Here is a 23,208-nt window from a genome sequence, read left to right on the forward strand (position 1 = left end):
TAAGGGGCTACAACAGCGTTCACAGTGGCTGCAGATCTGCAGGTCTGCTTCACTACAGATTCCAGGAGCATTAAGAAAATCACAGGTAGTCATTTTTAGGCTCTAAGGTCAGTAAGAAACATGAATGTGGCCATCTTTATAAGTCTTTGTACATCTTTTTGTCAGGTCCAACTTGTCACCAAAATAGAGTACACAACTAAGAGTTTAAAAGAACTTAAAATAAAAATTCTTAATAGGAGACAGATGAATTTTTAACATGAATTATCTCCTCCCATGAGGAGAAGCCAACTTCATCAATTTTCTCCCAATTATCCCCAATTTTATTCCACAAAAATCCCATCTGAGTCATGAAGAGACAGTGAATATGCTGTGTGGAGACTGTGGAAGGAGGTTGCAACCAACAATCCAGGTGTCTGATCTGTGTTGAGTTTGTTGATTTGCAGTAGCAAATAGGATCCATCTTTTGGTGACTGTAAGGTGTGTATATCAGTACAAGGTAATATTCTAAAAGGATCCCTAAAGATGCAGAAACTTACAAAGTACAGAGGCCTAACCAAGTCTATTCCTTCAGATAGAAATACCCAAAGAAAAAAATAATTAATACTCAGACCACAGTCTCAGAGTAGGGACACTATGGTTTGTTTTCCAAAGCAAGTAAAGGGGATGGGGGATAACATACAAAACATACAATGTAATACATGAAAAGTGTACTGACCAGCAAGCTTTGTTAAGATCCAAATGGAATTTCAACATCTGAGGAATAAACCAATATGAGGAATGTGTTAATAAGGGTTTCTTCCCATGCTTCTTTGGCTTCAGAGAAAAGACTGATAATTTTTCCCTCTAGATTTTTGGTTCTGATGACTGACATAAAAGCAAAATGAAAAATTTACCACGTGGATCTTTTAAAGCACAATGCTGATCAAGGAATGTAAAACAATTTTTAGGTTCCTTTTATGCTCTTCTATGAGAGACTATATTACCATTTCCAGCTACTAACGGTGAAACTATTCTGTCTTTTCACATCCATATTCATTGTCAAGATGAGCTTGTTCATGGTAAGCAAGTGGCTGTGAGTCATCAGGCTGGAGCCATTAGTCATACACAGAGAGGCAACGTGTAGTCTGGTTGGTTAACTGGAACTCGCAGTGAGAAAGGCCAAGTATCATTTCACAGCAGATCAAGGCTTAAAGGTTTTTGGTGTAGAACTCTGTAACACTGCTTTTCAAGATGCATACACATACACACATATGTAAGTATATATACATATGCATGTACATATGTATGCCTATATACACACACATATGCCTATCACGTGTGCATGTGTGTGTATTTTATATATATCCTCTACCCCTAGTAAGATCTGGCAGCTTTCAGAGTACCAGTCACCAAAAACATTCTGTTCACACAAGTTAACAAGGTAACAATGGAATGACTTCTAAATCTTTGATTTATCAAAAGAGAACTAAAATCACAACATTTTTGGTTATTTTCTCTGTAAGTGCACAGTGAACAACATTTTTTACAAAATGAGAAAACAGTGCCGTAGTGATTTAAATTATAAAAACAATAGCAGGAGCTACTTTCTACAGCATGCAACACTATAAACACAGTGGGGTGACGCCACAGTGAAACTTAGGGAGACCATCCTGACATTTGAGTTTTTCAGCTCCCAGCCGAAGCCTGAGAGGTGATGAGGAATGCACATGAAACCATTGTCTGTTCTCCTTTCCATTGTCTTCAATATGCAATTGTGTTTTCTTTCAGAAATCCATACCTAAAATACTCTCTCCTTGTTAATGTATTTCGTATTTATCTTTACAATATAATGATTTCCAATTTCCCCAGAGCAACCCAAATTAATGATTGCTGTACATCAAATGAGGGTAGAATGAGCTTTGTGACTAATGGGCTAAGTCACAGTTTCTTCCTAAGGACATTCTTTCAACTTTCTTTGGCAGCAAATTATGCATATGGAGAAGGAATTTTCCAGGAAAATCTGGAGTTTTAGCTTTTTAAAATATGGCTTTACTAGGAATATGGCAGATTCTTAAATCTAAGAAGTCCTCTTCTCCCAACGTTGGGGCAGGAAAAAAAAAGATATTCAAAAGAGGAGCAAGAAAGGATTGGTATTTTGGTACATATTCCTATGGTATGAGAAACAGTGTTCTCCAGTGGTGTCTGAATTGTCCCTGACAGGGCTTCCTGAGGCTATACATACCCTTTGATCTGCTTGGGTGGTCATCACTAGTCTTTGGAACTACAAGGTATTGCATTGGAGAACCTTCCATGGCAGGAGTTTCTTGCCTATTTGGCAATGCTTATCACCACAGAGAGAATGGGAGTGATTTGGCTAATTGGCTAAGAAAGAGGAAAGTTCTGGGTGGGTTAGTTTTTATCAGTGACCACACAGAGTCCTTGGTAGAAGATTGGAAACCACTCCAATGGGGCAGCTTTGTGGCAGAGGGACATTGAGTTGATTCTGCTTCCCTGGGAAAGAATTGGTTCTGTCCCTCTCTTCTGCCTCAAGAACTTTGTAACTGAAACTGGGCTTTAATGATATTTTGAAAGGCAGGTAATGGAGAGATGAGAATCATCCTCCATCACAGGTATGTGTTTCATAACCTTTGATAAATTGACTTCCCTGTACTCCCAAAAGAGTTTACATTTTCTTTCCACAGTAGGTCCACTAAACTCACAAGAAAAGCTTATGACATGAGATTATGCCCTAACAATACCTTAATTAAATTATGGGCTAGAAAAAATACTGGTGTTTGAAAAGGTAGTGGAAGAATTTTTTTTGGCATTTTTGATCTGAGAAAGCACATTTTTAAGAGCATTGCTAAAATCATTAACAGTCATTGAATGTTGGTAAATATTACAGTTTATATATATATATATATGTAAATGGCTCTTATTTTGTGCTTGTTAGTTGTCACAGAAGTCTCCATTGCTTCTTTTTAATCTCCTCCTCTTATTCCTTCCCCAACTCCTGCTCTTCTGTTTGAATAATGTAAGTATTTATGGTTGTGGGATTCTATTGGTCGTCCTCAGCACTTGCGCATCAGGTGTTCTACCACTGCTGTAAGTGAAGGTCCATGGGAGAATTCAAATTGAGATCTGTGACATCCAGAAAATCAATGTTGAAGATGCTGGGCCCGCTGGTGGTGAGGGAGCTGAAGCTTGGTGTGGAACTTGGCGGAGTGAGGTCTAGCCACTCCATGGTTTCCCAGGGAGATTCGGTGAAGCTTAATGGCAGCCCATTGCTGTCCACAGATGAAGGTGAAAACTGAGTGTGCATCGGGGAGAGGGGACCTGGCAAGAGCTCGTGCGCATTGAAGAGGTCTTCTGGAGCCTTCCCTGAGAATCCATCCATCATGCCATCGAAAGAAGGTTCCTCACTCCCAATTTTTAGAAGGGTGACATCACTCACCTTTCCTAAGGGGCTCTGGGAATTTAATAAGACTTCAAGATGCTCATCACTGTCTGTGCCATAGTGATCGAATGGTAGCTGGACCCCTGAAGACACTTGTTCAAAGGAAGCTGAGGGCTTGGGGAGGGCAGAAGTAGGGCTTTGGGAAGACCTGGGAATCTTTGGGACTTTTGGTAAACATGAATGATCCTCTCGGGCATCAGCAGGCATTTCTGTTGTTAAAACACAAAGCAGACTGTCAAATCACTTCACATAGAGCATACCACACACTGTGAATCTTTGGAATGAATGAGTTACACTTAGATATAGGAGATGACTCTGCTTCTCCGGTCATTGCTCATTACCTTGTCTCATCCTGGGCTGCTCTATATATCCCCAATTCTTCTTCCCACCCCCTGCCCCCAGTCTCTCTCCAAATCCTTTCTTTCTGGAAATTTCACTGTGTGTTTATTAAACTCTCAAAATAGTTTCCTTTACCTGCTCCTTCACTGACACCTGGCTGTCCCCTGAGGACACTGCATCTTCTGTTACACCCTCAGTGTGGCCTCATTTACTTCAGAGCCAGAAAGTGAGTCTTCCTGGGTGCCACCTGCTGACACTATCTGATTGTCACTCCCTCACCTTCTTATAACTCCTCAGTGGTTTCGAGAGTCATGCTGCCCTCCTTGCCACCCCACCCCAGCCCAGCCTCCTGGCCACTCTCCCTCATCCATTGAAAACTGTTCCCCAGTTTATTGTTTTTCCCCACCTCAACTCTTGTCATTCCATGTAACTTCAGCATCCTCAGAAATGACCCAATGTCCACCTGGCCTCTGAGTTTCTTGATACCACCATTGCCTTCAATTTCAGTGTGTCCTTCAACCTCACTCTTGGACAAATGCTGGACCTTGTCATTTCCAAATACTGCATTCCCCTGAAAGCCCAATTTCAACCAAAATTTCTCACCTTCAATCCATCTCTTCCTTTTTCTACAGCTTACCCAAGGACAACTTCTCCACCACTTGGAGTCATTCCAGTCTACCAATTCTACTATTTTATCACCATCCATGAGTCGCTTCTGGTTTTTATTTCTGTCCTTGTCCAGACTATATACTCTGGTCTACCATTATAATTATTCTTTTATAAATATCCTCTATATATTTGTACTTTACCCCTTCCACCATTCTCCTCTGGCAAAACCTCACACTTGGGTGAATCTTACAATCCATATTATCTGAGCCTGCCCTGGATCAGCTGGACATTGTAAGAGGAAAATTACACAGTGAAGCTGACCAGTTTTCTTTTAAGTCAATGGTGTAGCAATCTACTGTTTCTCTGGAAAACTCGATTAATTTCATGATTGATTTATAACTTTCTTTCCACAAATTCCCCATGCTCCCTTCCTGCACATGTACTCTTTGCTGACCTCACCACACATTTTATTTAAAATATAAAGGTGTCTACTTTGAGCCTTCTCATCTTTCCATCATAAAATGTATAAGGATACCCACATCTGTGCCCATCTTTGCCTTCTCCTCTTTTGTTACAGTGGAGGACCTCCCTGTTCACTTGCTCATTGTCAGTATGCTTTACCAGACTGCAGACTCTGCAAAGGTGGGGACTTGGTCTAGCACAGCATTGAGCCAGCTGCCTGGACACTCTTTCTCTGAAACTTTGTGTTGTTACTTAAGGGTCAGACCTGAGGTTTTCCCCTTTCTATCAACACCTACTCATCACATGACCTTATTCATTTGTGTGGTTTCAAATTCTAAGCATATACTATGTAATTTAAAATAAATAAATAAAAGGGGCAAAAATAATATGTTGATCATTTTTATTGCTAGCTTGAATGATATTTAAGCAAGAATGGACCATTTAATGGGGCATTACTAATTGAACTTCATTTTGAGTAGGTGGTACAAAAACTTAGTTTATTCTTCTTAATTAAGAAGGTATGGACATTGGCATTAGAACAGTAGAAACCGTACAGCAAGAAAAACATTAGGGAAATAGGGACTGAGTTGAAACATGAAACCTGTTAGAATTATTAGTGAAAGTGTTTCTTGGCAAAGGGACAAAGGCAGTGAGGAATCATCCACTAATGCCTTCCTTTATCTGCTCAAAGTAGACAGGAAGCTGAAATGGAGAGACTACTCTTCCCACAGAGGTTTGGTCCCATTTAGAGTGAGCATTCGAGTTTGCTCCCTAGAGGACATGCAGAAGCAGAGCATCCCAATGGGCAAGGCACATGGCATCTCACCTCCACTCTCAATGAGGACATCCAGGAGTTCATCCATCTGTTGACTGCGAGTCATCTGCTGTTACAAATTAACCGAAGGAGGACAGAGAAGTCAAAAGGCAGCTGCCTCTTAGACAGGAGATCATTAGAAGCAGCACTACAGGCTTTTGAACTAGACTTGGTTAGTTGTATTTTTCATTGTGGTAAAATACACAAAACATAAAATTTACCATCTTAACCATTTCAGAGTGCAGTTCAGTGGCATTGTTAAGTACGTTCACGTTGTTGTGCAACTATCACCACTATCCATCTCCTGAACTTTTTCAACTTGTAAAAGTGAAACTCTGTCCCCATTAATCAACAACTCCTCATTCCCTTCTTCTCCCAAGCCCTGGAAACCACCATTTTATTTCCTATGCCCCTGTGAATTTGACTACTCTAGCTTCCATAGATAAGTGGATTCATATATAGTACTTTGCCTTTAGTGACTGGTTTTTTTCACTTAGCATACCGTCTTCAAGGTTCATCCACATCAGAATTTCCTTCCTTATTAAGGGTGAATAATGTTCATAATCTGTCTATAACACATTTTCTTTGTCCTCATGAGGAAGCAACACTTGGGTTGCTTCTACCTTTTAGGTTTTGTGACTAATGTGGCTATGAACATGGGGGTAACTGGGTTTTGGCCCTTCGTTCCACTTGGAAGTGAATGTAGCCCAAGAATGTGGCTCATATTTTTCTAGTCCCTCATTGCATTAGTTTGTGGAACCCGTCGACACTTGGAGGAAATGGACCCCTCCCTTCTGGCTCATTGGAGTTAAGTAGAGTCTTATTTATGGAAGTCCTCTTTGCTTGGCTTTTTTCTTTTCTTTTGAAACTATGAAGGATCAGTTGATGTTCACAGATACCAGGGTGAGACACAGATTGATTTCACTCCTCTGAGACTGCAGTCCCAATAAACACAGGTGTCAGTAATCAATACAGATGGGAGCACTGCTCAAAGAATGAGTCATTTGCCAGCCCAGGAGGATTCAATGCCTACAAGGTCTGACAGGTTATGTGAATGGGCCAAATATAGAACAAAGGAGAAGGGTAGATTGTAAAATGTATGTTATGGTTCAAGGAGGCAGCAAATCTTTGCTTCAGGTGATTGTTTTCTGGCAGAATCATGGCCTTAGTATAGCCAGATCCCCTAATTTTTCAGAAATAGAAAGCCTACATTTTGCATAAAATCTCCTAATATTTAAAATATTTTCTAGGCCAAGTGAAACCTGATGTGATGGTGGGGTACCAGTATGCAGGAGCTGATGCAGATCTTTTTTCTGCAAAATATGAAGGGCTAGCCATTATTTGATACCAACTCAGGCCATTTGGAATATAGATCATTAATTGCTTCTTTTTTTACCTTTTATTTTGAAAATTTTCACACATAAATGAAAGTAGAGGATACAATGAACCTCCATTGTCACCCAGCTCAATAACCGTCAACATTTTGCCAGGAACAGTGAAATCTGAAGCAGGGAAGGACCTTACAAAGTGTCATCCTGACAACTGCACACATAGGTTTGAGTTGCACCCGAACAAGCTGTTAAATGCTACATTACCTAGAATCATTACAAAGGAGATATCAGCACTATATTGTGTCACAGAAGTTGAGCACTGCCCAGCCTTAACAGCAGAGGTAGCTGGCTGGTGGCACCAAGTCCAGCCACCTGAGTGTCCAGGCAAACCTCTTCCCTCAGCCTCACATGGCTTATTTACACATCAGCCCCCTTCTACAGTTAGCACCTACACACTTTGTCCATTCTGGTGGGCAGACACCAGATGCACTTGATACTGGAACCCACAGGCATGAAGTCGCACCCTGTAAAACAAGGTCCAATGTAGCCAGCCCATACTTCTATAAAGAACAGTTCATGCTGTTACCTGCTTTACTGCATCTTCATAGGATGGAGGCTGTGTTATTTCGGGAACTGCTGACGTTGACTTAGAAAATGTTGGGGATGGAATTGAAAACTTTGGCCCTGCCTTATCAGAAGAGTGTAGACCAGCCATCTGTGTTAGTAAAATGCAGAAATAGACAATCAATTCATGAGTCAGAAATGGGACTACTTCTGTATTAGGAATTACAGGCTAAATTTTGGAAAAATTGCTTTGAAGGGGAAAAAGGAGTTAGCACTTAGAAAACAAATCCAGTATGTTAACAATAGTATGTATCACCATGGACTTATTGCTGGAGGCGTCTTTGATGATAACCTCACAGATTCATCTCTAAGTTATACCCTCTCCGGTTAGAAGAAAGCATGATTAGGAGAGGAAATAAAGTAAAAGAGTCCAATACAAAGAAGTCCATCACCCCAGGAGTTTCTGGAGTAATTTATCTTCTAGGCTGTTTCATTCCTAACTAGGTATATTTGCAGAGTTGGAGATGCTGCTGGGGAAATCCCTTCAAGATTCAGCCTCATGTATTGTGGTGGGTTTGTGTTCTGCCTGGGCCATTTTGGGGTCTCCATTTTCAAAAGATGCCTTGCCCTGGCTTGTGGTATGTAGCACTTTTCTGTCATGACCATCTTATATTTGCTCCTCCTTATCATCTCTTCATTGCTTCTTGGAACTCCCCATATCCAGGGACCTTCATGTCCCTGATTCTTCCACCTGCTGATATGTACCATCTCTTCCTTTTTCTACACCGTGACCCCAACTTTCTGTATCCTTCCAACCCTTGTCACAGATTTATGCACTTCACTTTTTCTCTAGCATTATTTTTTCCACGCTCCCCTATTCAATCTTCAACTTCACCGTACTGTGTAGTGGTTTCTTTGCCATGTGGTGTCACAAACATACAGTAAGCACTTTTAGTCATCGTGACTTCTGGAATGATCCCAGGAAATGACCCATTGGAGTACCAGGGCATCCCTCAACTACCCAAGGGTAGTTGTTTCTATCTAAAATGTCATTTATGTCAGCTTTGAACCTCATAATTGGGAGGACAAGGGCCACAGAAGAAAGAAGAGACAAAGTCAGTCCCAAGTTTAAACCTTTTTCCAGGTGCCTACCTTTTGCTGTACACCTGGGCTTTGGGGACAAGGGTCTACCCCAGTACCATGACTGCTGTCTGCTGGGGCTCCAGAGAAAGGATGGTGAAGACTGGAAGGCGGAGGAGAGAAGCTTGGAAGATGGCCCTCGTGCACTTCTGAGCTCTGTAGAAAGAAAGAAACAACAGATTATTTGCCCACCTGTGGTATGTTTGAGAGTAGCCTTACTGGCTCTGGTGTATTATCTTGAAGTCTATGACCAAAGTCTCAATTCCAGCTGTGTATGTATCGCCTTCTGCTCAGAAATTTGCAGTGGTTCTGACATATCCTCAGCATAGGGGCTCCACTTCTAGCCAAGGTTAGTGTTCAAGACTTTACACAGTCAAGTATTAGTTCCTTCTGCAAGTTTAAATTCTGCTAATCCTTCTATGAGTTTTCCTGAGCATGCCCTGTATATTCTACCTCCTTATCTTTTTTTCTCATGATATGCCTTTTCCCTGACTCTCCTTTTTTAACTCTATACTTCCATTTAAGTTCAACACCTTCCTAAAGCCTTCCTGGATTTTTCTATCCCTTCATGATCAACCTGCCACCCCTACTTCCACTACAAGGTCATAAATACGGGTCAGTAATGTTATCCTACATTGCTCAATATCTTTTTATCATGTAATCATTCCTGTTTTTAACAAGTGCTTTGTAAACTGTAAATCACTGTATAAATTTGGATCTTCTTGAGAGTATCAGTATCATTAGAATTGAATGTCTTATGGTCCAGCACTGAGTAAAATGAGTTACTTTTGCCTTAGTTGCCCAGGACACAATGCATTCAATAAATGTTATCAATGATGATGATAATGCACTTAAGTCCCAACACCTCCCAAAGTGCCAATTCAGGGGTGAGCATAATTAGTTTGAATGTGTTGTTCCACTAGGCCTGTAAAAATATATTCTCATTACCTATGGCCACACCTCATACTCCCAGCATAGAGAATATTCAGTGTAAAAAGAGCTTGTATTTTATAATCAGATAGTTCCAGGTCTGTGCAACCCTGGATACTGGCTTAACTTCCCTGGACCACATTTTCCTGAGTGGCAAATAAAAAATAATGACTTGAAGCCCCAAAGATTGTTGTGATGATGAACAAGGTTGCTCATATACATGCCTCATAGACATACATATACATATACATAGGTATACATACATTACATAGACATACATATAAATGGCAGGAATGCAGTTAGAGTCTCTTTCCTATTCCCTTCCTAATGATATAGAGCTCAGAACCTTTTGATAATATAATTTTCTTTCTCAGATTAACTCAAATAGAGGCTCCTAATAATTCTTTGGCTTCATAGACAAAGCCAAGTCTTTGATGATGACCTTGGTTTAGTCTTTGAAATAGTTCCTCTTCTGGGCCATCTCCTACAATTTTCCTCTCACTTCATTCCAGCCACACTGGCCTTCTTTCTGATGCCTGAACATTACATGCATGCTCCCACCTCAGGGCCTTTGCCCTTGCTCTTCCTCCTTCGCCTGACATGCCTTCACCCCAGATATTCACAAGGCTTTCCCCATTACTTCTTCAAAGCTTTGCTCAAGTGTCCCTGGACTTTTTATTTTTACTTAAGTTTGCAAACTTCCAAACTCCTCACTCTCCTTCTTTGCTTTCTCTCCATAAGATGTATCATCTTCTAATACATTATGTATTTTAGTTATTTTTTTTAACTTGCTGTCTGCCCTCACATGAGGATGGAGTTGTTGTTGTTGTTGTTTTTTGGCTAGTTCAGCACTAATCTCCAGAGACTAGAAAAGGGCCTGGACTGGCACACAGTAGGTGCTCAGTAAATGTTTGCACTCTGTAGACCACCATACCGAGAGACTAGTAAGGTCTGTTAACTCCCCATTTGGCTCTCCTAATGCATTGCTTTGACTTAGGGTAAGAAATCCTGAAAACAAGCTTTGGCAATCTATAGCTCTGTGAACCAAACTTGTTTTTTTGTAAATAAAGTTTTATTAGAACACAGCTGCATGCATTTGTTTATAAGTTGTCTATGGCTGTTTTTGTGCTATAGGGTGGAGTCAAGTAGTTGTGGCAGAGGCCACAATGCTCACAAAGTCAAAAGTATTATCTAGCTTTGTACAGAACAAGTGTGTTGATCCCTGTCTCAGAGAAGCCAGTTGGTCTACTCTGAAGGCCTGAGAGTTTTGGTGTCTGGGAGTTACTGTTGCACTTTTGATAAACACTTCCCATTGAAAGTTCCAACGCCAGCTCTTTTGTTTTCAAGTCTCACCTGAGAATATGTTTATTGATTTTAGAGAGAGAAAGAGAGAGAGAGAGAGAGAGAGATTTATGCAAGCAAAAAACATCGACCAATTGTTCCTGTATGTGCCCTGACTAGGGTTGGAACCTGCAACCTAGGCATGTGCCCTGACAGGGAATTGAGTCCACAACCTGTGGTACACTGGGTGACTCTTCAACCATTGACCCTCCCAGTTAGGGTGCAACATCAGTTCTTTAGAGTTGCAAATCTATATTCCATTTCCAGGAGGAGGGGTATATTCGGGCATAGAGCAAGGAGTTCTTACCTGTGCAGTACACCCCTGGGTGCTGACAGGTGAGGAGACCCTGTGCCCTTCTCCTTGAGTGCCTGACGATGAAGCTAGGAAGTAATGGTTGTTTGGTGATGGGGGCAAACTAATATGTTGTGGGCTTTTCACAGCCCCAAGTGGCGAGTGCTGTGGAGAGCACTGTGGGCTGAGAAACGTGGAAGAAAGAACGTTGGTTTGGCCAGAGGACTCCACACAGTGGCCACTCCCGGGGGGCAGGAGGAGTGAAGCAGCTTCACACGCCTGTGCTGGGCTGTCCGAGCTGTTGCTTTGTCTATTCCCAGCTATTTGTTGGGATGCAAATGGGCAACTGGAGACAGCATCTTCCTGCTTGATGGGGGCTCCCAGGAAGGGCAGCGGCTTCTTCTCAGAGCACTTGCTCCTCTTCTGCTTCTGCAGCTGCATGCGCAGCTCCTCCACGTGCCTCTGCTCCTGCTGCAGCTTCCAGGTGAGCTCATTGATCACCTTCTGCTTCTCCACCAGCATCTTGTCCTTCTCGGAGTCCAGCCCGTCCAGCTCGGAAGGCACGCTGCCCCCATTCAGGCTGCTCATGAGGCTTTCCTCAGGGCAGAGGTGCACAGGGGATGGGTGGAGGCCGAAGGAGGGTGAAGCATCGTTGAAGGTCTCTGGCAGGGACCCGGCCACCGATAGGTCTGATGAGGCAGGTGAGATGGGGGGGCTGGAGCTGGTACTGCCAAAATGGTAGAAGCCATTAGATAAGGCGCTGGTGGAAGGGGAGGACTGGTAATTGGGCAGGGCGTTGGTGGGCGTCACGGGAAAAGTGACGGTCGTTATATCGCTGAAGTTGGGCACAGGGTTCCCAGGACAGTCCTGGAAGGGCCGAAGCCTGTCCATGAGGGCCGTCTTTGTGCCTGATACTGGCAAGCCTCGTATTCGAAGCTGTTGTCTCAATTCAGAAACCTGAAGAAAGCAGGGCACTGTTAGTGTGCTGTTTAATGATGATTTTTAAAAAGTGTATTTATTATTACATGAACTTGAAAACATCACAAATAGAATTTCACAATGTCCACGTCTCTTTTTAGTACTTCTTTGTGACTTCCTCCCCTGCGCCTATATAAATCAGTTTTGCACAATTTTAATAATGCTTTTAAAAGATGTCATAGACCATGTTTTCATGGTTCCAGGATCAGAGACATAGCCCAGAAATGCAGAGCCCAAACGAGCCACAGAGGCAACTACTGTGCTGCCCTGCAAGTCCAATCCTGGCCCTTGTCCCCATTTTACAGATGAGAAAACAGACATCTGCCTAAGTTCAGATATTAGGGCACCGGTCACCCTGAAACATGCTGATGCTCTGGTGCTCTGCCTCCCAGTCTCCCCACGTGTGTCCTTTTTGTGGGTGATTCTCAAACCTGAGCAGGACCAGAATCACTGAAATGATATGCTGCTATTAAAATTTTTTAAAATTATTGACTATTAAGCATTATGAAAAATGTCCATGTGTTAAACAAAAAAAGCATGCCAGAAACTTATGCTCACATAATTATTTTAGCACGGTTATTTTAAAACAAAATAATGTCCATGTGCACTTTAAGTGTAGAAGGAAATATAATCCATAATGCTATTTGTGAGTCAACTATCTATTAAAATGCTCTTTACTTCTCTACACTCTATTATATTTCAATAATGAATATATATTACCTTACACTCTGCTAAGTTATTTTAAAAGATCTGCAACAACTTACACTGCCACAAGCAATAAATGTGCTCTCCTCCCTTCCCCATCTTGCTATCATTGTTTTTATTATTTTCTTTTAGATTTGGCTTGAAAAAGTACAAAATGGCAACTCATTGTTTAAATTTTGAATTACTTTAATTAATGAATTCTGTATTTATTTTTAGAATCTGTTCTGGCACTGAATAAGTTAGACTACATTATTAAATATTGCAGCTCAAGTTATAAAATAAAACGAATGCTGGTCAAATGCAATTTACCTTAAGTTTCAGAATGCTTGGAACAAAGTTTTGTACACACCTCTTTCTTATATACATTGGTGTTTCAATCATTGAAATTTTAAACCACTTATAAAGGAAAAATTCAAACATACATGAAAGTAGATGAAAAAAGGTAATAAACCCCATACACGCATCATCCAGTCTCAACAACGATCAACTCGTGCCCTCATGCCCAATCTCGTTTCATTTACATGCAAACCATATCTTTATGCTTTCTGAGTTATGTTGTAGCAAATCATTTAATCTTCATATATTTTGGTATTTATCTCTAAAAGATTATGTACTTTAAAGAAACACAGATATAATGCCTTTATTACATCTAAAAATGTGAACCATTATTTCTTAATATCCATTGAATGTTATTCCAGTCTTTAAGTTTCCCACTCACTTTCACATTCCCTTTCTCTCTCCCTTTTCCCAGTTTGTTAGAAAGTGGATACAAAAACAAAAACAAAAAGACGGACTAGGATATTACTGCTTATAAGTTTTTAGTGAGAAACCAACAAACTCTTCTTGCCTTACCTTTCTGATTACTGTTTTGGAGAGTCACCTTCATTAAATCCTTTTATTTCTTCCTTTCCCAAAGTGTGATCACATCACTTGTTCCCCTTATTCATCTTCTCTCCTTCCTTTTCTCCCCTGTCTCCCCTTCCCTCCTCTTCTTTCAATTTTGCTCTATCTCATCCACTCTTTCAGTTTCAATCCTCCCCGCTGTGAAAGCAATTTCAAAAATTCTGCACCTATCCCTGACAACACTGTTGAGCCCAGCCAGGTTGGTATATTTGTAACAGATGGAAAGTGGATAACTTTTTTCTCTACATTGTCCTGCTGGTACCTGCAACTCAACTTTCCCAGACTGAATGAACTTGCCAACGTCCCTTCAGATCAGCTCCTCAGGCTACCCTCCCACTTTTTGCTCTGGAGGAACTCTCCCAGGTGCATTGGACGAAGGTTTCTTCCTCGACCCTCTCCCACACACCAGTGGTGAAGTCCAGTTAGGGTTTCTTCTGTCTGTCCCTCCCTTTGAAATACCAAAGCCTCTGGAATCAGTCACGTAAGTTCAACTCCCAGGTTTGTCATGTATTAACTGGTTAACTTGCATATCATTGAACCTCTGTAAGATTTTGAGTTTTATGTTCATAGTTAAAACTTATCTTGCAGCAAAAAAAAAAAAATAAAACCAATCTAAGTAGAATGGATGACTGATAGTTAATATTAAAAAATGGTAGTTGCCATCACCATCATCATCTCCTAATACCTATGCTAATTATTATGGCTACAACTGGCCAATGACCCTGTGGACACCATTCTGGGGGTTCTGATAGCTGGTATGTCACACCTGGCTATGTTTTTTCTGGGACCAAGGCATCTCCAATCCTACCTGACCCAAGTTCCCACCCAGAGGTAGACTACTTTAAAAAAGAAATCCTTTTTATTGTGGTAAAGACATATAACATAAAATTTACTACTTAATCATTTTTCAATATACAGTTTAGTGTTGGGCAAAAATCACCACCATCCACGTGCAGAACCTTTTCATGATCTCAAACTGAACCTCTGTCCCCATTAAACACTAACTCCCCATTCTCACCTCACCCACCCCTGGAAACCACCCTCAATTTCTGTGTCTCTAAATTGGACTACTCTAGGTACCTCATATAAGTAGATTCATTCAATAATTGTCTCTTTTTGTATGGCTTATGTCACTTAGTGTAATATTATTTTCAAGGTGAGAGAGACTGCTTTTACCTCTATGGATTCATGATCTGGGGAGTGGAAGATAGTAACCTGCGACTCTGGAGAGTATTATCATATGCTCGGCACCTTCTTCCAGGTTATGGGTGCCCAATTCAAACCTAAGCTCTTGTACTCAAGTGGAAGGAATGGAGGAACCAAGACACATTTTATTTCCTGGTGTTGGCACTTGCCAGCCATAGAATTTCCTTTACGGATCATTCCTTTGAAACAACCTCATCCTACTTCCCCCCAAAGAAGATAATGGCTGAGAATGGGAATGAGAGTGGCAAGTGAGGGCTGAGAAAGCGCTGTCACACTGGCACAGTGAAGACCGTGGGGACTTTTATGAATTCAGGTTTTTGGAAATGATGAAAAGATCCTTTGCTGGGGGAGAATAGTCGATGAAGTGGAAGCCAAGTAAGCAGGTGTCGTGGCTGAAAATGCAGTGAGGCATTGCAGGAAGCATGGGTGCTCACACATTAGAGAAGTTGAAGGCACTGCTTTCATAGTTTGCAGTTCTTCCGCTAATACTGGATGAACGCACATGCAATCCTCAGGATCGCTCCAAAGTGCACTAGGTTCAACTCAAAGCTCAGGATCATTTCAGTAACCTGAGGTCCATGTGCTCTGTGAGCCAGAGTAAATCACTAGCACATTTCAGAAGGTCTCAGTTTGGGGGATTTCCTAAAATAGTACAGTGTGTTAAGTCATATAATGGACACAGAGTTACCAATACTTTATCTTGATAAATAAAGACTAACATCCTTACTTAATGATATTTCTTTTAATAAAAAGAAACACAACTCTCCAAGAAACACTCAACTTTCATCTACTCTCATCATTTCCTACTGGAAAGTATCTTTTAGCACTGAAAACACTGAGAGAAAATAAGTACTTTGAATAAAGATTAGTCAGATCTGTTGAACATGCTTAGATTTATGAAAAGCCCTCCACATGGTTCTTATTTTCTTATTTCATCATTTTGGTGAAAAGTCACCAAGGAACTAACCTCTGGCTGAGAGCTCATGTCAGCCCCACAGCTGCTCTCTGGGCCAGGCTTTATCACGTATATAGGATTGCATTTGATTTTCACAGTCAGTCACTTATGCAAATGAGGGTTCTGAGGTTCAATAGAATTAAGAAATTAGGCCAAGGTTGCATGGCCAGTAACAGTGCTGAGATAAGCCTTCAACCCCAGCAGTTAACACTCTCACCTCCTTGAGTCCCTCCCATGTGCTTCTCCAAATTGCTCTTCTATACAAGAAATCAGTTGGTCAAAATGTTATTGACAATGTACTGAGGTATTTGTGAAAAAAGAAAAAAGAAGAAAATCATGCCAAATCCTATACCTTCAGATCATCTAGGTTTGATGGGAGTGGGCCTGGTTTGAGAGACGAGACCCCAGTTTGTCCAGAAAAACTGTTTTTGACAGGAGACAAAGGGGTATTGCTCAGTGGTGTTGAAGAAGAGTTTGGATTTCTGACCATCTGTTCATTTGGTTCCCTGAAAAACAAACAAAAAAGAGGCACTTAATATATAGTCAAATCTAGACATGTGGCTGTGATATTATGATATTACAATTATAAGAAATAACCATATATATTTGTATTCATGTGGTTTCTGGTTTGCAACTCTTAAAACCCTTGAAATTTCCTAAGTAATAAGTGCAAAGGTATCTTTTGTCATGTTAATGAGGTGACTTTTGGACTCTGTTTAAGGAGGGGTGCTGGTTGCCAAGAGAATCTGTCATGCAGTTAGAGGTTTAAAGCTTTTTTTCCTACCCCCTGACCTCCAGGTGGGGGAGAGGGACTGGAGATTGAATTCACCAATAGCCAACGATTTAATCAGCTGTGACTTTGTCGTGAAGCTTCTGTAAAAACCCCAAAGCTTGGGAGTCAGAAAGTTTCTGGGTTGATGAACACATGGAGGTGCTGGGAGAGTGGCTGGCTTGGAGAAGGGATGGATGCTCCACACCCTTTCCTCCTGCCTTGCCCTGTGCATCTCTTCCATCTGGCTGTTTCCTCAGTTATATTCTCTCATAACAAACCAGTAATCTGGTAATTAAAATGTTTCTCTTAGTTCCATGAGCCTCTCTAGCAAGCTAATCAAACCCAAGGAGGAGGGTTGTGGGAACCTCTGATCTATAGTTGGTTGACCATAAGCCCAGGTGACAACTTCTGGACTTGCAATTGGCATCTTAAAGGGGTGAGAGTGGCAGTCTTGTGGAACTGAGCCCTTAACCCCTTAAGGGTTCCATGAGCCCTTAGCCCTTAGCCCTTGACCTGCGGAGTTTGATATTATTTCCAGGGAGCTGGTGAGAAAATTAAGTTGAATTGTTGAACACCCACCTGATGGAGAATCACTTGGTGATGTGAGGGAAACCTCCCCCACACATTGGAATTGGGTGACCAGGACCTTTAGGGGGTGCTGTATTTAGATCAGATCACAGGTTAATTTGTCTACCCGGATCAGGAAAGTAATAAGTCAGCAGAAGAGGCAGGGTGAGGAAAACCCCAGCAGGTGAGATGACAGGTGGCAAAAGAGACTAAAGCTGAGCTTGGGGGAGACAGGAGGTTTGTGGAAGAAAGTGGTGGAGACACTGGCATGTGGGCAAGGCATATCGATGTATGACTGAGCAGGTCCACTGTCCCATGGAGGCAGAAGCATGCCTGGGAGACTGTCCTCAGCATAATCACCTACCTCACCTGAGGCTGAACCGAGAGACAGCTGAAACCCGCCTCCCAGCTTCAGAGTGGAGGAGACTGACCATTGAGAAGGTGACCTGGTGTGGAGGTCACACCCTGGGGCTCAGGAGTCACTCTTCTTTTATTTCTCATTATATAAGTAACACATCTTTACTTTAGAAAGTTTGTGGAAGAAAGGAAAAGACTTTAAGTAATGAAAAATATTCATAATGTCACTATCTAGAGATAACTATTATCAACATTTTATGGATTTTCTTTGAGTTTGTATATTTTTAAATTGAATCCATTAAAGTAAGATTGATGAATAACATTATATAAATTTCAGGTGTACAACATTATAATACAAGAAAAAAAGGAAGTCAGTCTTTGAGGTTGTCATTCAGTCACTCAGCCCTGTCACTTCCTAAAATACAAGTGCTGAACCGATTTAAGGAATGTAACCTGTGTTGGAATTGCTCACAATTCCAGCATACACTATTAAATGGTTCATCCTCTCTGTTCCACAGTTCAGTCTGCAAGTGCTCATACCTCCCCTTTTCCCAAGCAGGCTTCTGATTCAGGGGCATTGATTTACTTGCTCCCTCCTGACCTTACATTCCTGAAAAGGTATGTGTGGTTTCTGAACAGTCATATCCTACACATACCAGAGAAGGACATGATGCACTGTGGGACTCTCTGGATCTCAAGGCGCTGGCCCATGGTGCCTCAGATGGGCAGAAGCCCTCTGCGAGCAGCTCCCAACCCTCACCCTCCTGACTCACTTGAGTTGTGCGTGGTGAGCCCCAGGGTAGCTGAGCCGCTGCTGCTGCTGCTGGCTGAGGATCTGGAGCTGCAGGAAGAGCTGCTGCTGCTGGAGCAGCCGAGCATAGGCTGAGTCCATGGGTGGAGGTGACTTCTCTGCCTTCTGGTCTGGGGGAATGTACTGGTGGTACTTCAGCTTCTTCACCTTTGGCTTGGGGTCCTTGGGCTTTTTGTGGCGGTTCTTACTGTCACTCAAGGACTTGGACTGCAAAAGGGTAAAGACACGCATGTGCTTCAGGTGGGAATGATTGGCACTATGGGTATACTGCGAGGAGGTTTTGTCTGACCAATGTTCTTGAATCTCAGAAATATAGAACAGCAAAGGCACCATGTGCAATCTCCAGGACATCAAGCCATCTACTAAACAAACCCATCACAAGTGTAATACACTGAGAGGACAGCCCTTAGGTGGGGAGTCTTGAATCTCAGAAGTGGCTCCTGGAGTATTTTCTTCCTCAAGTAGAGTGAGATTAAGTCTGGGTTTTAGTAAGAAAGAACACTTTCCTCACCTTTAGCCAGCTGATGGCCTAATAAAGGATGCATTCTGATCCTGGGATTGACTTGTAAGAAGGTTCTTTCTTATGTACACATGTAATCACAGTTTGACTTAGATATGACATAAACTTAGATCACATTAACCTTGTCTTTGAAAATCCATAATGAGAAGCTTTGTTGGTTCAGGCTGAAAAGTCAGATAGAATGTTCCACTCCACCCCCAAACCCTGATATAAAATCAGGAAGTGATACCCTCTGAACGAATGACACTGTACTCACTGCAAAAAGGGTTTACCACACACCAGGGCCCTTCCGGAAGTTACCCTTTGTGGAGCATGATTTGGACACATTGAAAGAAGTGAAGGGTACAGGCTAGGAAGCTGAGAGAAATTTCTGGACGTGGTACAATTACATTACTATATCCTAGTTACCTCACCTGCAAGTTGGGGAAAACATTCTCTGCTTTCTATCTCAGTGATTAAGATAAGGGCAGTATTTAGATAACATTGAAATAATAATAATAGGTCAGAGGACAGTGTGATTACCGCTATAACCTGCTTCTAAAAGCAAAAGGCCTCTAACAAATGTTAGGAAGCAAAAGGTCCATACTGTGACCAGTTGAAAAATACAAATTTTTAAACCTTAACTGTATTCCAGACAGTTGAAATGAAGAACATGGACGTCAGGACAAAAGACTGGAGACTTTGGGGAAAAGCTGGCAGGAAAGTGAGATACCAGCAGTGCCCAGAAGAGGGAGCTCCTGAATAGCTGGCAGTTGTGTTCTGACTGGGCAGCATCTCCATTTTAACCACAAAACACACATCTGAATGTGACCTCTCCAAAGGCTGACCACTGACTTTTCTCTGACTCAGCGCATCCCACCACCAAAGCCTCTTTTGTGTTTTTCTCAAGGAGGCTGCTTCTTGGAGGCTAACAAATAGTGAGCACATGTACTTCTCCTTGCTCATTAATTGAAGAACATTTTAGTTAGTGAGTCCGACTTCTGCACCTGGGAGAGTTTCTGCAGGCCCTGCAGTCTCAGCTCTGCCAGCTTTGCACCAGCTCAGCTTCTGTTTCTACCTTATGCTAGGATTTGCCTTGTCCTGGGGAGCTGCAGCCCTGGGCCTAGCTAAAGGATTCACCCTCCATGCTGTCTGAGCACATGGACTGAGCCATCCCCAAGATACTAAAATCAGACCATTTTCTCTGCATAGTGAGGGCAAAGTCTACTGAACACCTGGAACTCTGAATTCATGGGCTTGTGTAGTTTCCCCTCTTTCTGAGACCAGAGGATAGTAAGGTTGTGGATTTGTTTTTCTGTTTCCTACCCAGAACTGCACAGCCAATCTAAGGAGAGAACATTCATCTTTCTAAAGCAGAGGTGCATCCAAAGTCCAGTGGCTTGAGACCTGGGCATAAATGCGTAAAGCAGGTTAGAGTAATGTGACAGGGAACCATGTGGCCTGTGGTCTCAAAGGTGTTCTCATTGTAAGCTGCACACACACACTGGGGCTGCCACATTGCACAGCAGCCAGGCTGCCTTCTGCCCTGCAGGGCGAAGCTGCACAAGCCAGTCTGCCAAAGCAGACTGTTCACCAAACAGCCTAACCTACCTCCCCTCTCCAGCAGTTCACCCCTCCTGCCTCTTCCCCTCGCAATTCTCCACTGTGTGCAGCTCCTGCTTCCACTTGCTGTCTGGCTCTAGCTCAGCCTTTGAGTCCAGCTCAAACCTCAGCTCATCTGGGAAACTTTTCCTAACTCTCAGTTGTGTCTGTCACCGACAGGCCTCATGCAGCATTTCCATTTCAAGGCTGCCTGATAACTGAGCGAAGGGGCCTGAAATCCTGCTTCCTAGGCTGCTGGCCTGTGGGGGAACTGTGGCTGCCTGGGGAGGGGAACTTCTTTCTATATATTGTGGTAAAATATAAGTAGCATAAAATCTCCACAGTGACCATTTTAAAGTACACAAATCAGTGGCATTTTAGTATCTTCACAATGCTGTATAAGTGTTCCAGAACGCTCTCATCACCCCCAAAGGAAACCCTGTACCCCCTGAGCAGTCACTCCCAATTCCCTGCTCCCTGAAGTCTCTGGAAACCCCTACCTACTTTCTGTCTCTGTGGCTTTGGCTGTTCAGGACATTTCATAGAAATGGAATCACACTGAATGATATTCCATCATATGGATAGGCCACATGGTTACCCATCCTTCAGCTGGTGGACATTTGAGTTAGTTTCAACTTTTGACTGTTGTGAATGGTGTGGCTATGAATATTTGTGCACAAGTTTTTGTTTGAACACCTGTTTTCAGTTCTTGTGAGCACATACCCAGGAGTGGAAACTGGGTCACATGGTAATTCTACACCGGATTTATTGAGGAACTACTACCATTCTCCAGGGTGGCTGTACCATTCTACATCTCCGCCAGCAGTGTAAGAGAGTTCCCCTCTCTGCATCATCAGCCCTGGCCGTTTTCTTTTTTCTTTTTTTTTTGACTATAGCCATTCTGGTGGGTGTGATGTGGTATTTTGTTGTGGTTTGGTTTGTATTTTCCTGATAACTAATGACATTGAATACCTTTTTATGTGACTATTGGCAATTTCTTTACCTTTGGAGAAATGTCAAGTTCTTTGGGGCCCATTTTTTTTACTTTCTAAAAACACCGGGGGGCTGTGATACCCAACTGGACTATAGGCTCCTTGAGGGCAGAAGTCCTGTGTTATGCAGCTTTGATGTGCACTGACCACGTAAGAGACGTTACAGTTTTCAGAGCACTCCGCTTCATTCCATCATTGGCTTCCTCACACGAACCTTACAAAGTCACCAGGGCAGGGTGGTTTTCCCCAGCTCGATCACCTCCTTCCCTGAGAAACCCACTAGTAGTATCCTCCTAATTTGGAGATGACGAATATTGGACAACTGAGAGTTTGCAGGCATTGAGCAATCAGAAACGTGAACAGCCAATCCTGCTCTTCGTTAAAGCTTACCTGTCCTTCCAAAGGGCAACAGTAGCATTCTCTTACTACACTGAGGCTGAAAGCTTTGCTAATATGAATCATGATATTTTAATACTGTGGTAGAAGTGTTAATAAAATTTCTTTGTGCACAACATTGGAAATAATGTGAATCATTCCCTCTTCCCCCCTGCAATCAACAGATGTCATTGGTAGTCACGTAATTTCAAAGCTGTTGAGTTGTGTGAATTGTAAGCTGGGTTTAAGCTGCTGCAGTTTGGTGGGGGCCCTCTACTGGGCAGCCGAAAGACCTGCCAGCCACTTTTGTGTGTGCTATGGAGGGGACTATGGGGCTGTTACCACAACCATGATTCTTACTCAGTTTATAATCACTAAAAAAATATTTCCTAAGAGTCATTTCAGTACTCCATAAGTGGTGGTACCAGAGGTGAGGAGACATGCTTCTAAGCCAATGAGAAATTCTATGAGATAAAATATTATGGAGAAGGCTAAATGACTACCATAAAGTTAATTGAAGAGAGAACACTCTGTGAACTATTAAATATAGTAATGAGAAACTTAAACCAAAAATATATTATAATGCTTGCAGTTATGTGTCTCCTGTGACTAAAATCCCTGCCTTTATCTGTATTTCCATATGGAGACTGGCTTGGATGGCACAGGTCTTCCCTGTGCAAGGCCTTCAGGTCTGCTTCCTCTGCATAAAAGTCAGCTCCCCTACACTATTTCACAGTCCTTACAAATTCTGTGTGCATACCATCAGCTGTGTCCCTCTTCAGGACGAGCTTATGAAGTGTTTTCAGTCAGGAACATACTAGCTGAGCTGTGATTACAAAGAAATGCAAACACATAGATTTCTCCTCTGCGGGGAAGACCCATGTGATGCTGCATAGGTAGTAGGATCTAGGTCCATACTCACTGGTGGCCCATGGCTAAACTGTTGTCATGTGATGTTCCCAGTGGACTAAGCTCTTCATGGGTCAGAGTGACTCCCCTTGTGTTGCCAGACCTAACTCAGCACCTGCTCAGAGCCGGCCCAGTGAATGAACTCTCAAGCAGGGCTAGGAGGCTGGTCCATCCATACCTTGACAGCAGCATGCACAGGGTTTGGGGTGCTGAGGGGCCCAAGCCCCTGCTTCCCTGCATCTGACTGGTGGCTGGGCTGTGAGACCGAGTCATTCCTGTCATTTTCTGAGCCAGAAGTGAGATCCTGAAATCCAAATTT

General features: G+C 42.4%; 1 protein-coding gene across 2 annotated transcripts in view; it reads right to left on the reverse strand.

Moving 5' to 3' along the window:
- Positions 1-475: 475 nt before the first annotated feature.
- Positions 476-23,208, reverse strand: part of MYOCD (myocardin) — an 89,101-nt gene continuing 66,368 nt past the window's right edge. For both annotated transcript variants that reach the window (XM_037028254.1, XM_037028255.1), the window contains 8 exons: positions 23,068-23,193; positions 18,475-18,719; positions 16,358-16,511; positions 11,274-12,215; positions 8,708-8,851; positions 7,578-7,706; positions 5,673-5,730; positions 476-3,645 (listed from right to left, as the gene is read on the reverse strand). In XM_037028254.1, the coding sequence (XP_036884149.1) occupies positions 3,074-3,645; positions 5,673-5,730; positions 7,578-7,706; positions 8,708-8,851; positions 11,274-12,215; positions 16,358-16,511; positions 18,475-18,719; positions 23,068-23,193 (2,370 nt within the window). In that variant the 3' untranslated portion in view covers positions 476-3,073. The remainder of the gene's footprint in view (positions 3,646-5,672; positions 5,731-7,577; positions 7,707-8,707; positions 8,852-11,273; positions 12,216-16,357; positions 16,512-18,474; positions 18,720-23,067; positions 23,194-23,208) is intronic.

This window comes from Sturnira hondurensis, unplaced genomic scaffold, assembly GCF_014824575.4.
Source record: "Sturnira hondurensis isolate 20B ecotype Veracruz unplaced genomic scaffold, ASM1482457v3 Scaffold0019835, whole genome shotgun sequence".
NCBI classification, from domain to species: domain Eukaryota; kingdom Metazoa; phylum Chordata; class Mammalia; order Chiroptera; family Phyllostomidae; genus Sturnira; species Sturnira hondurensis.